Source organism: Castor canadensis, chromosome 3, assembly GCF_047511655.1.
Source record: "Castor canadensis chromosome 3, mCasCan1.hap1v2, whole genome shotgun sequence".
NCBI classification, from domain to species: domain Eukaryota; kingdom Metazoa; phylum Chordata; class Mammalia; order Rodentia; family Castoridae; genus Castor; species Castor canadensis.
In genome coordinates this window covers 168,629,090-168,645,484 of record NC_133388.1, presented here as the reverse complement: position 1 = coordinate 168,645,484, position 16,395 = coordinate 168,629,090, and the positions used below count along the sequence as shown (strand labels likewise).

The window sequence follows — 16,395 nt, the reverse complement described above, 5'->3', positions numbered from 1 at the left end:
CATCCGCCTAGCAAGTTTGAGGCCCTGAGTTCAAATCCCAGTACAACCAGAAAAAAAAAAGATAGAGTTTAAATATTTACATAAAATATGTATTCAAATTGCACACATATACAAGCATATAAAGTCATATTATTATAACTTTTATCATGTGTACTATTATTGGTACGTAATTTTTAGCACTCTCATGGCATTCCATCTACAGACAAATCATAATTCGTTAATCACTATTCTAAATTGAATTTTACATTGTTTCTTTTTTCTTTGTTATAAATATTTCCTAACAATGAACATCAGATGAACAAGTTTAATGCTCCTAGTAACATCTTAAAAGACATCTCAAATATAAGACTGAATGGGGTGGAGGAAATCCAGGACCATTGTAAAACAGAGTTGGGACCTGGTTTGGAATGTGTCACTAAGTCTCTCAGAGAGATTATGAACTAGAACAAGATAGCTTTTCCTTTCTAGCACAAACAACCCAAATAATGGACTATACTTTCTCTTCCTTGACTGTTCATTTACCCCTTGCATCTTACATCCCATCTGCCTTCCCATCTACTTCCTTAGCCTTCAACATCTCCTCATTGCTTTCCCAAAGGTGACTGTATACTAAGGCCATGATCCATTTCTTATAGCAGGCCCTGGAACTCCTGAGAGTCCTGCCCAGTGCCTCTTGCCTTCCTTCTCAGGCTTTTATAATGGATAACATGTATGAGTCCTGCTCTCTGGTGAAGTCCAAAAGGTGAGCACAAGGGATTTCGGTGTTCAGAGTAAGTTAGTGGTAATGCCAGGATGAAGAGTACAGATAGTTGACAGCTTTGGAAAACCCAGCTTCACAGCCTAGATTCCACTTTTTCCAGGCACCTCTGCTGTGATATTCTACTTTATTTCCTCTTTCTGACTCAGGCTAATGTTTCAGCAACTGCACCCAAGCTGCACATTTCATTCATTTTTATTTTCTGTTTGCAAGCACCCAGTCTCCTTTGTTTTATGGAGGTCAATTGGCTTCTGACCCTATTCCTCTTTCTAAGTCTTCTTGGGTCCCCTGGAGACCTGCATGCCTCTCTTGCATCTGCTTGTCTTGGTAATGAAGGAGCTGTTTTGCTCAGTCATTTATTCAGTCATTCATATTCATAGAAAAGCTTAAAGATAATTTTCTTAATTACAGTACTTGATGCTGTGATGTGTCTTCCAATTTTCTGTGTGGAGTTTTGTCTGTGTAACAGGTGCTCTGTATGAATTCAATACCTTTAATTGCTGAGGAACTTTCTCTAAGGAGAGGTAATATATAAAAACGGAAATCAGCTTCCAGGATTTCTTTTAAAGAATGTTTATTTGCCTCTGGTTTTATTGGGTTGGGGAGTCTGGCTGAGCTACTGCTTTGTGATTTGCATGCACAAACCAAGATTAAGCTTCTGGTTTGTACTGTTCATTTGCTAATGAAAATGCTGTTTTGTTTTTCTTTTCTTTTTTTTTTTTTTTTCATTTACCTGCAGGTGAAGATTTAGACCTCATTCTCCTGATATCAGCATGAAAGGAGGGAATGAATAATTTGATGGTCTCTAAAACACGGAGAGAGTAATACTGCAGCCTTTCATCATAAGATTGAATTCTGTGAATCCATCAGCTAATGATCGCAGAAGGTAGAGTGTGGACCCTGTGGACTCTCTCCAAATGCACTGAAAAAGTTCAGCTATCCTCTGCTTTTTGGGTAGAATTTATTGTAATCTCAGGCCATTCTAAGGGATTCAAAAGAACAGCTGAAAAGCAGAAATAAATACCAAAGAATACATTTGCTTAAGAATCTTAACAGTTAAATCTCTACACTTGATTTTACAATTTCACCTCAGCTTTATTGGCTGTCACACTAAGTGGATCTCTTTCTTCTAGTCATTTAAAGACAATCAAGTATGTTTCATTCTGGCTCCCTCACTATGCCATCCGAATGCTTGAGGGAGGCTGTTGCTGATAGACATTTGGAAGCCTTGAGTGATGATGCCTGAGGTCAGTATTATTTGGGCTAAGTTGAGCTCAGATTGAAGTAAGCTATGAAATTCTTCAGGTTTTCTTTCTCTTAACATCTGTTCATTCAGGTCCCCAAAAGAAGGAAATTGACACATCTACTTTGTTCTTCAAAGAACCTGTTTTTGATATAACTGTCATAAACTAGACTGTTCCAGTAGATCAGTCTGCTGTTCTGATAGGCCAGTGCCCTCTTTCATTTATATTCATGAGTTGGTTTAAATCAAGGAAGAAAGATGCTAGAGAAAGAAGTTTTGTGATTGAGGGTCTGAGAGCACAGATGGAGGAGGTATAGAAGATGGAACCAGGTTGGCTCCTGCATTTACATGCAGCAAGACAGCACTCACTGGTAAAGTTTTTCATAGAAATCATTACCCCACAGAGCACATAAACAGTGATATATGTGACACAGATGTTAGAATGTAGGGGAGGGAGAGCCATTTTATGTAGAATAGGAAAATAAGTGCAGTTCTTTGGGGCAATGGAAAAGTCTTGCAACTTTTGAAGTCAGAAAAGCTGATTCCTTGGGCAAACCTGCATTATAATAGCAGAAGTCAGAAGCCAGGCAACTGGGATGTGTTTTCCTTTGGTAGTTTTGCATCAATAAGGAGACTGAAGTACGAGAAGAAGATAAGATAGATCTTGATCAATGTAATACTCCTGTATGGTCTGTAAGAAATAACTGAAGGGAAGACTGAAGTCTGTTGGGTAAGCAGTGTGTTGATCCACCTATGAAATTTTGTGTTAACAGTTAATATGACTTAACTTGTGTCATAGGCTGGTGAAGCCCACGACAGGGAATCTAAACTACATTTTCTTCTACCTTGGATAGTACAAAATATTTTGGACCTCTTATTTCAATTCACTTGAAAACAGAGGCATTACACTTGCTTCAAGGCTTTGTGAGTTAATGTCAAATTATTGGCAGATATCACCTTTTTTTGAATTTCCATTATTTCATATTTGTGTCTGATGACTTTTTCTAAAATTTGACGAGAAAACTTCTCTATTTGTTTTGGGTTGTTTCAAAAATGGAAGCCTGCAGAAAGTGCTGTGGGCAATAAAAACAAATGCAAAACCTAGTTTTTGGCAACTGATAGTGTGTGGAATGAGTTAGTTGCCTTATTTAACAGAAGGGTGAGAGTGGAGAATGAGTGATGGTAGAAGGGCAACATACGGGAGTTTTGACGAGACAGCTAGAAAGTGAGGTTGTATTGAGAGCAGGAGGAAGAAGTGTGTCGATGGTAACCCTACAAGTAAATGCTTTAAAGAAAGCATTTAGATAGATATTTTTTTTTAGCAAATTAGATACTATGTTCCTCTCTGTCTTCCAGGGTTACTCTGTCTGTCTGGCACACTTTTTACTTAATCTGAGGAGGAAAAATCATTAATCGGTTAGTAATTTTTATTACCAAGTGGTGTTTGAGGCAAACGACCTCACCCCATCTTGACTTTCACTTCATTGAGTTGTGTATTTGGCATAGTTTGGGGATTAGGACACTTTAGAGTAAGAGGAGAGCAACACGGTGGCCATTAGTCCCATAAAGCATACAAACCAAGAAAGAAATACTTACTAATTTGCTTTTTCCAGAATGCATAGTCAGTCATCCTAAGTGAAGAGGCAGTTCGATCTCAGAGAATACCCTGCAATTGTAAATGTCTCTATCTCACTATTCATTTGTTTGCTTTCCAGTCAATCTGGAAGATGACATTTACTCTATTGGGCTGAATATCCTCTCTGCTTCTGTAGCTTTATGTAGGTGGTAACTTTGATGCTGGGTTTCAATTCCTTGAGGCCTTCTATGGATCACTCTATTTGACTATATCATATTAATCATAAGATATGACAAAATTAATTTTTATAAAATCCCAAATGTATATAACTGATACGAGAAATTAAAGGACATCAACTCATAACAATCATCTTTATTGCCATCTCTGATCAACAAATAGAAGGGCAGTATGAGGTACAGCCTAGATGATCAATGGTAGATGGCAAACTCAGCAACTTGCCAAGTTGTAGCTCCCCATCTGGCTATAAAACCCAGTGTTTCTACAACCTTCATGTCTTAACATTAAGAAGAATGTGTTCAATGCTCTAAGCAAAGGCTCTTTCCATTGTCTCAGTGGCCAATGAATTTCCTCCAGAGAAAATGAGTGACCATGAAATATTACCCATATGAAATATTTTAATATTAAGCCCTGAAAGAACTTTTTCTCTAACAATCCAAAGTAGAATATGCTATTTGAAAGACACTCCATTGATCCTTGCTTTTGAATTTTTGATTTTCTTCCCTTTATCTATCTGATATTTCTGTATACTTCTGTTCAACGATAACAAATAGGAAAGTAAATAGGCAAGCAAGCAAGCAAAGAAACAAATATTCTAATAGTTGCTATTGCCACCTGTTGTTCAGGTTTTCTTCAGCCCATGAGTTAGTCTTCCATGGGCTTAGTTACCCCATGGAAAGTTACCACAATTATGTCACCTATCATAACCAGGACATAAGATGTAACATTTAAGTTCTGGAGTGTAAGCACCCATTTTAATTATCAACAATGGAATTTATACAGTGATAATGTGACAAAGTTAGAGCCAATATAAACTCCTTCGAGGTACATAAGAATGATCAAGGTCACTTACAGGATACATTTTTTGTTTTAGCTGAAAAAAATGTCTGTGTTTACTCTGTACCTCTTATTGTTCGATACTTCTAAAGAATCGGTAATCTAGGAGAGAGGGGATATGCTGAGAGGGAGAGATAGAAACAATTTGGGATTAAGATATTCTTTTCTGGCTTATGTTGCCACCTAACAAAATATGTAGCTAACTGACTCATGTGAGAGCCATTCAAAAACATCCTCTAAAAAGAGCCCTGCTGCACTTAATTTATTATTTGGCAGTAATAAACATTGGTAGTTATTTTGAAAAGAAAGTTTACATAATTTTGTCATTTGACTAATGTCTTTTTAAAAACTATCTGGTACCAAAATAATTTTGGCACGGGGAAACATTCTAGATTAAACTGCTTTCCTTTTGGACTTCCATTACCAAGATTTGTTATATTTTTAGTCAATATATTCTCTTGAACTAATTTTAGATTTACAGAAAAGTTGCAAGATAAAGCTGCCATTATTCTAAACCAGAAAAACTTTTAAGAAAATCTGTGTTATTGTTATTATTATCATGTTTGATAGTTTCAGGAAAAATGTCCTCATTTGAAAGCTATAGCCCAACTAAATATTCTGCTTGAATGAGCACACTGGACCTTAAGAGTGTTATATCCATTGTAAACAAATGCATACCATGGCCATGTAACTTGCACTTACTTTTTTTTTTTTTCAGGGCTGAGGTCTCAACTTCAGGTTCCTGCTTGCTAAGCAGGTGCTTTACCACTGGAACCACACCTCCACCCTTTTTTGCTGTGGTTATTTTGGAGATAGGGTCTCACTTTTTGCCTGGGCTGGCTTGGACTAAGTGCTTCTATTTTATACTTCCCACCATCACTGGGGTTATAGGAACATACCAGCACACGCAGATTTTTTCCATTGAGATGGGGTCTTGTAAACTTTTTTTGCTCAAACTGGTCTGGAGCAGTAATCTCAGTCTGCCAAGTACTTACAATTATAGGTGTGAGCCATTAGTACACAGTTTGTGACAACTTTTACATGTGTTTTAACTTAATCCCCACATTCAGCCAAGAATTAGATGCTTCCATGTCTACTTTAGAGGCAATGATCATATTTGCTAAGACTCAAATACTTATAAATTACATAAGAGACCAGGAAGAGAGCAGTTTATTTGAAATTATAGGCTCTTTTATGGTTCGGCAGTATAGAGAAATAACTTATACTGCAACTCATAAAATTGGTACAATAATAATAGGGTAATAACTACTAACCCACATATAAAATATCACTTCTTCAACATTATAGAAGTCAGTTTTGGATAGGAAATAAAAATCTTCTATTCTCAGGATCACCTTCTGATTTTTCATTTTGAAGGTTCAAAGGCATTTCTGACTTGCTGTTTCTAAGACATTTATCTAAAAAACCAGCATTGTTAGTATCCCAAAGCAGAGCTTGAAGGACTTGGGTAGAGATGGTTAATTTTCGAGGTTACTCAAGAAGCAGAAGCGAAGGAAGTCAGATAATGGGATAAGGAAGGGAGGAAAGGTTGTGTTTTGAGCTGGCTTCCAGTATGCAGAATGGAAGCTCAATCATGTGAGGATCCTCTAAAGAATCATTTTTTTATTTCTGTGTTGGGTGGGGGTACGCTTATAAATGTTCTTATAATATACCAAATACATCATACTTGAATTCACCCCCTCCATCATTCTCCTTTATGCCCCCTCCCACCATTCCTAGAATAGTTTCTCAACAGGTATAATTTTTCCATCTGCATACATGTGTACACAGTACAGTGAAAACTCTTCCACGTCCTTTCCCCACCTCCTCCCACTGATACCAACCCTCCCCCCCAGCCAGGACCTATTCTGCCCTTTTGAAGATACCTCAGAGATACATAATCAGTAAATGAGAGACTAGAATGTTTGCCTGTTGGTTTTTATTCCCCACTGTTTGTTCTTCCTAGAAGCCCTAACTCCTTTGAAATTTTTGGTTACCTGTCCTCATGGTGAGTGGCTTCATAAGTTTTGGAGAAGGGGGTGGTCATAGAAAAGCAGTCACTCTGGTTTGCTGTACAGGGGAGAATGGCAATGTGTGTGGAACTGTCCACCAGAGCTGTGCTGAAATTATGGAGCAACAAGGAGAGGTAGTACAAGACACCATAAGTGGACATTACCACTAGTCTGTATAGGTTCATTAACATTATATCACCTTTTATAACAAGTATATCAGTGGCATGGGAAGTTTTGTGGAGGGGATGGAATGGACAACTTAATGGATTTTTCATGTTAGAAGAAACATAATTGCATACCTGCACATTTTTTATGGTAAATATAAATGAATGGACAGTGTTTGAGATCGAGGGAGGCCTGAGACCTGTGTCTATGTGAAATCTATGCAGCTCATCATTATTGTGTGTGATATACAATGGTTCCTATTCCTTAAAGCTAATTCTTTAATAAACATATTCATTTGCTTCCATTAACAAAAACTCATGGAAGGTCCACTATGTTTCAGGTACTGTGCAAATCACTGCTAATCACTGCTCACCAAACTGAGCAAAAATGTGTTCTCACTGATTTTTATAGCATTTTCAGGAGATTTAGAAAAGTGAGATAGGCTACTTGATAAAATCACATGAAACTAATTATCTGTGAGAATTAAGGAAAACTTGTATGACTTCAGATGCTACATATCACAATACCAGAAAAAATTCTTTAAAAGGTAGATAGTGTTAGTGGCAGTGTTATTCTTGTGGAATTTAAAAGAAATTTGTCGTATTCCCTGAATATTACAAAACTTAAAGCACATTTTTAGTTTTTCTTTAGTTCTTCAAATGTGAAAGAATGAGGTCATTCAAACAAAGCTTGAGATTTACCCAAGCAAGATTTTCCTTTTATATGCCAGAATGAACTTTATCAAATGGAGTCTGTATACTAGAGTAATGGCCCAGGGACTAACCAAACCTGCTTCTACACAGTCCTAGGTTTTATAATCTATGTATTTTTGTCTCACTTATTCCAGAGAAATTGGAGATTAGTTGGAATTACAATGGTAATGGACCAATCTGCTTTATAACAACACACAAGTATTTGAGGTTGCTTTGCTATTATTCAAAACCTACAATAAGATACAATTGTATCAGTGTTGCCCAAACATCAGTCACCTGTTACCATTTATGGTTTTTGCCTCATTTAATTTTAATATTAAATGAACTCATTAATGTCAATGTAATCATGGATTATTTGATGAGCTAGTCATATTTGTTCCAAAACTCATTAAATTTATTATTAAAAATAACAGTGTCTGTGCATTATTTATAATTACCTAAAAAACAGGTTGGATGACATTGAATTAAAATGAAGTCTTTTGGGCAAATGTTTTAAAGTCAAGTTGTACAAAAATGCAAAGTTAGGAAGGAAACGAAAGCAAAGGAGCCAGATCTTTCAATTTTATGCTTTATTGCTCACCACACTCACATTGGAACAGACACAGTTTTCCACAGTAGAGCACACAGTACTACATTTCTGAAAGGAGAATCTTTGTCCCACAAGGATATAATTGTTGATTGTCAAGTGATGAAGCAAGTCAGCATATGACTTTCTAAAACTGGGAGAAGGAAGCCAAGACATTCAGAGGCACATCACAAACATGCAAGTCCACAATGTGTTCTCAGGTATCTGAAGCTAATCACTAAATGTTTTTTGATATCCTGGTTAGTGTTGAACTTTCAGTTTGTAAAGGGCCTGGGTCCATGGTCTACCTCTGATGTCTATGTTTAGCATAAATGGACATCCTCGGAGTTGCTAAAGGCCTCTGAATAATATATACATATGTAAATATTTTAAAATAAATGATGACAATATAATATAGAAAAAAGATATTTATATACATACATTTTTCATTTGGAAAATTAGGACTATAAGAATACTTGTATAATTTTAACACTTATAAGGCAAAAAGTATACTATATTTTCCATAGATGATAAATGAAATTCAAAATACTCATAAAATAAACATTAGCTCAGTTATATACATTTCTACTTTATTCTCTTGGGTAAGGGTGAATATTTTCTCACTGAATCTAAGTACAGGTAGGTCCCTTCTTTTGCCTTTCCTTTCACCTGCCTGCCTTCTTTAATCAGTCCCTGATGAATTAAATTTGTATTGACATATATACTTAATATCTGGAGCTTTGCTCTAATATTTTTTGTGTCTCCTTGTACTTATTCGTCTTATTTATTTCTATGGATTGTCTTTCTTTTCAACTATCTAAAACATACATATATATATATAATATGTGTATATATGAATTTCTACCATCTGTACAGAGTCTTCCTTAGGACACCCACTTCCCTCTGAAGAATTCAGTTGTTGGTGTCGAAAGCACAAAATTTGGCTTCCAATTATGTATTCTGCTTTTATTTTATGTTTCAGTGTTAATGTGTTGTCATCAAATTCCAACCTTTTTTGAAATCAGAGGCAATGTTTTAATGTTCTTTGTATCTCATTATTAAATGAGGTGAGGGTCATGTGAGGGCTATCAAAATTGGTACTCACAAGGGATTGTGCTGATCATGATCTAGCATATTTAATGTGGTACTGTTCAATAAGCTAGGAGTTCTGTTTAAACAATAACAGCAAATACAAGTCATCTAATTGTGAAGATAGATCTATAGGCCAATCCAGTATTATCAATATTTTAGAATGTATTCCTTAGTTTGGAGTTCATTGATTTATTCATTCATTTAACAGAAACTTAGGGTCATCGTCTAAGTTTAGATAATTTTTGGAATATAAACATAAAATGGATTTGCCCTCAGCAGTTTTGTGGTTAATTGCTTAAGAATTATTTGTTAACTAAGAGTCTTGAAGACTCTATGTGGAGACCTAGAACCCAGTGGATTTCAGGGACTGCTCAGAGAACTGTAAGCCTTAAAATCATCTGATAAATAAAAATCTTTTGGGGCAGAAATAAACAAAGCACATAGATGAGCTCCCAATTATTTTTTATGTTGTCAAAGCAAGGTCACTTATTATTCCTGGCTGGGAAGTAAATATTTAGCTACCTTACTGGGGCATCTTGTGTCATTTCAGGAATAGTGAGTGTTCTTATTGACTTCTGAGTACAGACCTCTGGTTAGGTGGACTCTATTTTGTATTGTGTATGTTTTCCTTTCTGAAGAGACTCTGCCTTTATCAGTCCAAGATATTCTTGAGGAAGTTCATACTCACTCTTTTTTGGAAGTCAGAGAGCAGCCACATGTACAGGAAGTAAGTCCATTCCTCTGTAAAGAAGGAAACAATCATTTATGGGGTCTCAGGAGTTCTGGCTAACTCCATTGATTCTACCATCCTTTCAATTTTTATTATCTTCATCACTGTAGATGACAGTCTGTAGTATGAACTTGACCCAGATGTTCTTCCATGAGGATTTTTAGTCATTGTGTGAATTTGCTGCTTTTAGCCATAAAAATCTTACTTTTGTTTTCTTGCTAGATCTTCTTCCAAATTTTAATTTTTTTCACATAAAATTTCCAAAGTATGAATTAATCACCTTCTATTAGATTTACCATGAATATGGTTGATATGGTAGAACACAAAAAGGCCTGATGACATTGTATATAAATATTCATGGTTACTCTTGTCAAAGGAAATCAATATCAAAATCAGAACTATATAAATGTAGTTTATGTCACTATAGTCTATTTGGTGCCAACCATCTCAGTGACAAACTGTTGTCCAATGTGTGTAACTCTCCTGAAAGTGACTGGCTACTGAGTGAGTTGAGATTATACTCATAGACATAATGATAAAACAAAAATATTTCAGGATCTAATTTGAGCTTGTTGTTTTCTTTTGTGGTCAAGAATCAAAATAATTGATATTTCTAATTACAGTCCATAAAATTGAACCAGGCTGTGTATGATCCTCATATTAAGTCATTCTAAGACATTTTCAAATAGGCTGTTAATAATCGCTTCTTTAAAACATATTCTGACATCTCTAATTTATATTTTAAATATTGCTCAGTAGTTACATCTTGAGTTGGTATATCATTGGTCTTGTTTTTCTCCTTGGATTGTGAGTGTCATAAGAATGGGAAAAGTCTTTTGTTTCCTCCATCAGATTTCTACAGCAGTTTTGCACATATTGAGTGTTCTTTTCTTGGTTTCTGACTAATACCTCTAAAATGCCAAGCCACTACTTTGTTCTGTAGAACAACACATATCAAGTAGCTCAACTTTACATGAGTTCTACCATGTAAACCAGAACAAGATTAAATAAAAATTTTAGAGGCATCAATTTTTCCATTTAAAACAATTTTTTAAAAAAAATTTGCAGAACAACATTTTCTTATACATAAATGTATTTGATGGAACACTATACTTTTACTAAAGATATTTTATGTCCAGGTTTAGCTTTGAATGAAGTTAGATGAATCTTCCTGCTCTGAGGAAAGTGATGCTTGTGAAAGGGACAAAAGCTTAATAGGGAAGGAAAGAAGAGAAAAAAAAAGTATCTATTGATACTGGGCTCTGTAATATTTCTTGATGTGTGTTAGACTAAAAATTTAAGTTTTCTCAGTTTTGGTGGATATTTAAATTTGGTTTTGGTGGCTATTTACTGTGGACAGCTATATAAATAGAAAATAAATTGCTGGAGATTTTCACATTTGTGTACTCCTAGGGCAATGAGTGATTCCAAATATTTGAAAAAATTTGTCTTTGAACTCAAGACTGACTAGTTGCTTCTAAGAGTTCTCTCATTTACATCTCATTTTCTTACTTCATATACAAATATTGCAACCTCTCTGTGAGTTGCAGTTGAGAGACAAAAATAATATTGAATGTAATATTTATAAAATTCAGAAACTCATGGGTTAACTTTATAACATTTTCTTCCTAAAAGTTAATATTTCATAGTTACATATTAAAATTGTTTAGAATAACATGACTATTTTTTTTAAAGTGTATACTAAAATTGTGTAGAGCTGAATTTGCAAAGACATATTATCTTTACTATTCCAATATGGTCTGAACTGAAACAATTCAAGCATCCATTTAAGGCTCAGTTGTAGTAAACTAAAATTTAGCTACAGTTTTCCCTTTGACTTTACTAGTAGGTTAGCTTAAATCAGCCATTTCTTTTGGTAGATTACCTAGGTGTATGATTCTGTGCATTTATTCTATATAAGAATGTTTTTCCTATTCATCTTTGGCATATTGAATATTTATGTTGCATGTTAAGCTTTAGAAATATGTTCACAGTATTGAGAAAGAAGTCCTAAGAGGGAATTTGTGCTCACTTATTTTATTCATGCCCTTTACCTTCTTACCTCTTTTATAAAATCTAGCCAAAGACATCTGGCAATTAAGGAAACTGGAAGTAATAAAATAACTCATGGAATTTTATTAAGGAAATCTCTTAACATTACTTCATTCCATCAACATTTTTTAATTTAGCTCCTTATTTTCACTTGATGGTATTTTGTCTTGATTATTTGTGGAAGTACTTTGTGATTTGGTATAGTGTGATAAAGAATACTTTAAAAAGTTATATCTCTTCTGTGTAAACCCAAGTCTCTATTGGACTTTCTGCAGGAACATTTAATTTTATAATGGTATTTGCTTTAGAGTTGAAATATTATGAACAGTGTTCTTTTGAATTTCCCATGTGGTCTAAAACTAACAGATTAGTAGCAAATAACGTTTTAAAGATTAAAATGGAAAAACTGAGCCCATATTTTAAATCTCTAAAGGTTAGAATAGTATATTGTATTATGTATATATCGTGTAAAACTACTCATAAGTCTTCAACATCTGATATTACCATATATATATATATATATATATATGTCATATATCCCTCTGTTATGGATATATATCTCAGACCATTAGAATGTTAGGTTTTTTTTTTCTTTTTTTTGAGACAGGAGCTTACTATGTAGTTCATGCTAGCCTGGAACTTGTGATCCTCATGTCTCAGTCACCTGAGTTTTGGGATTACAGGTGTGTATGTGTGTGCTACCATACCTGGCTAGAAATGGTAGTTTTAAAAAAGAAAAAAAAAAATATTGTCTCCTTAGTAGCCACAGTATTTAGAGAAGCAGCGTGGATGCCGGATTCAGTATTATATTAGAGAGATCACTGTAGTGGCATTGTGATGGAGATAATGTTTGTTGAGTACCTATCAGCATGCCTAAGATATAGTAGCTCAGTGATACTAGCTCCTTTCCCTATGAAAAAAGTCTAATCTATTCTAATATATTCCAGTTCCCTTTGTTAATCAGTTTATGCACATGTGTTAATGTGAATCTGCATGTGTGATTTGGGGTTGGGTCATTTTAGTGCTCTATTTATATGACTCCACAATTAGCATTTAAACAAGGATGAAAATTCAGTTAAAATATATTGTTCACTGTCATGCAGATAGACATTTCTGGTATTTTCTGTAAAGATTTCTTTGCATTTGTTTACTGACACTGTGATGGATTAAGAGTATCTTCCTGGAGTAAAGGAGGCCAGGTTTCATAAAAGCATATTCTGGATGATTCTAGATGATAGAAACTCCATAAAAAAGCATTTTAAAACAGAATTTCCAAGACAGATGATGTATTATTAAGGTGAGGAAGAGTGGTTACTATTAGCAGTTAAGTTCCAGGAAAAAAATTTATGAAAAAGAGATATAGGCTGGAAAGGGGAAAAAAATGCCAGTTTATGGAGCACTTAAAAATACAGAGACTTTTAGGACCTGACAAATGTCCTGGATAGATTCACATTCACACCTGCCTAATAATCACTGGAAATGCAGGTCAGGGTCAGAGTCAGAACTATAAAGATGAAAACTGATAATAAAATGTAATCAGTTTTAACTCTATTAAAAATAAAGACAATACACTAGTGCATTGCTTCGATTTAGAATCTGTAAACAAAATATCACTGGAATCTGAAAAAAAAAATTGAACCTGCTAATGACAAAAGCAGGAAGGCAAGTTAAAATCCACAAGGCTCACTGGGAGGTCTTCATCTTGAGGTGTGAGAGCCAGATTTTGGCTGAGTTAGAGTAACAATGAAGCTTTTGAGAGTGTTTCAGACTTTAAAGCTAGAGTCAGCTAGAAGGATTTGCTTGACATGGCTCAGTAGTTTAACACAAGAATAGTCAAAAAGAATTTTCTTCCTTTGAAAGTTTCAGAGCAAAAGGCAAAACCTTATTTTAGGTACTTGGCCTTGTGTTGGCTTTACATTTGAATATTAATTATAAGTTAGTTTGTATCTTCATAGTTCTTTAAGCTGGATATTTCTTTATTCCATTCGTTATTTAGAAAGAGTTAATATGAGCTGGATTTATCTCAAAATGATAGCAACACGTCTCCTTAGTCTATAATTTTGGGCTATTTTGAGGTTTATTTTACATTAAAGTTGAATGATTATCTATGTTGTAAGATATAAAAATCATCTTCTAATTTTATAAACAATATAACCATCTCTTTAACATAGTGGACGTGTCTGAAATCTTATTTTTACTCAGTAAGTAAAACATATTTTTCTATTTTTTGTACTTTCAGATATTCATAAAATAGCATGTCACTTTGAAATACTAAAAATCATTTAAAATATGCATGTTGCTAAACACCAACTGTATAGATAATTTTTGAGGTGAGAATCATATTTGATAAGGTTATTACGATGAATTTAATTTGATATTTAGATTTTATCAAAATTCATAACTCAGATGATGTAGTGACTTTTCAAGTTAAATGAAAAGGGCTAAACTTAGTTTTCGCCATTTAGCTCTTCCACAGATATGACCCATTTTTGTGATGCTAGTCTTCTAAGAGGAAAAGTCTGAATCATTCTCATGGTTTAAGTCTGAAGGGCCAGGACTTGTGAGCGCATTGGTAAAGTCTGGTCTGTCTTCAAATACATGTATTGGACGTTTCCTGTCCAATGCATCAACTTTGGCTAAAGGTTACCTCAGAAGCCAAGCAAGTGTCATTAAAGGACACTTTTGTGGCAGACACGTAAGTGTCAGTGACAGTGATATCATCCAGCTCTGTACTGAAATGGTCTGACTCCTTGATGACGCTGTAATTTAGGGCCACGCTGTAGTTAGTGGGTTTTTCTGTTGGCTTCTGCTTGCAGTTGCAGAGCTTTCTGAATGCTGCACGGAATTTCTGGGACATGAGATTGTAAATCACCGGGTTGATGGCACTGTTGAGATAAATGCAAATTCTGCAAAACAGCAAGAACCAATTTTCTTGGAAAGGGCTGGAGAGAAATGAGTTGACAACCACAAGAGTCCTGTAGGGCATCCATAAAAGGGCAAACAGAATTACAACCACTGCCAGCATCTTGGTGACCTATGGAGAAACAGAGAGAAATGTAGTACCAACACAAATGAAAACAGCAAAATAGCTCTCCTCCCACTCACTCAAGTCTTTATTTTCTAAGAGGGAGCCTGAGACAAAGACTTAAGTCCACATTGTTTATTTGGGAGGTGAAATTAGGAAGCAGGTTGGAGATATAGAAGAGAATGCGATAGAGGAAGAGAAAAACAAAATCAAGGTGGTACTCAGATGGCTTCCACTGAGAGCAAATGTACTCAATAATGCATTTTAGAATCATTTGTCTAGTTGCCTGCTCCTATTTGTTGAAGGGCATCATTAAGGATTTAACTCCTCTGTGTTTCCTAGTTTGGGAACTCATGGGGACATTGGAGAGGAATTTGAGACAGAAGAGAAGAGTGACAAACAGGGAACCCTGGATGCTTGAAGTGGGATGTTGCCTGCAGGCAGAAACCATTCACTACATCAATGGCTGAAATAAGAATTGAGCTACAAGAATTTTAGTAAAGGTCCCTGAAAGTGTCTGGACAAGCATCAAGGGACCTAGGGTTTAATTTCCTTTTCTTCTGTGTGGCCTTGAGAACTTATCTTAACCTTTCTTGTAGCTCATCTATAAAATACAGCTAATAAGCAAAAATGCAATGGTTATTGAAAGTCTACTATATGCCAAATGCTACAGTGGGTGTTTCATATTGCTACTATGTTCAAAAGACTTAAAACCTTCCTACATAGATATTATATCTGCCATTTTTCAAATTAGAAAATTAAGGAACACGGGATTATCAGTAGGCTGGTGTAAGTGGATAGAGATTGGGATTAGAATTCTAGACAGCCTGAACCCAAACTTTTGCTCTTCCTGCTGCATAGTTTTCTTTCAGGTTAAAGAAAGATGGAGGACAGAGAAAAAATCTGGAATTTTACATAGAACTGAAGCCATTCTGAAACACAAGAGGTAGGATAGTATGTAGAGTGACATTAATATCCAAGATCACCAAGGGACAAGTTTATCAAAGGATATAATTTAGCAATTTTTCTCTTTGTGTGTGTGTCAGGGTCCCACTATGTAGCTCAGGCTGGCCTTGAACTGTCAGTCCTCCTGCTTCAGCCTCCAGAGTGCTGGGATTACAGATGTGTACCACCATGCTGAGCTTTTAGCAGATTCTTTTCTTACTCACTCCAGGCTCAGTGAGATGCTGGGGATTGGTTTAGACTCAGATCATTTGGCTTTGACTCTACTAGAGGTTCTAAGACCTTAATCAAGGCATTAATCCATTTGTACATCTGAAGATATGCCTGATCATATTGTTTCGTTTACCTCACGGAATTATTGAGGAATAAAATAAAATAATGAATGTAACTGGACTTTGAAACTCCAATGCACTATGGAAATACTGCCC

General features: G+C 35.2%; 1 protein-coding gene across 2 annotated transcripts in view; it reads right to left on the bottom strand.

Annotated features, from left to right (window-relative positions):
- Positions 1-8,094: 8,094 nt before the first annotated feature.
- Trhr (thyrotropin releasing hormone receptor) overlaps positions 8,095-16,395 on the bottom strand; it is a 45,142-nt gene continuing 36,841 nt past the window's right edge. The window contains exons 3-4 of one of the 2 annotated variants that reach the window (XM_020180839.2): positions 14,627-15,013; positions 8,095-9,938 (exon numbers count right to left, since the gene is read on the bottom strand). In XM_020180839.2, the coding sequence (XP_020036428.1) occupies positions 9,882-9,938; positions 14,627-15,013 (444 nt within the window). In that variant the 3' untranslated portion in view covers positions 8,095-9,881. Of the gene's footprint in view, positions 15,014-16,395 lie in introns of both variants that reach the window. The other variant, XM_074069058.1, reaches the window with a different exon arrangement.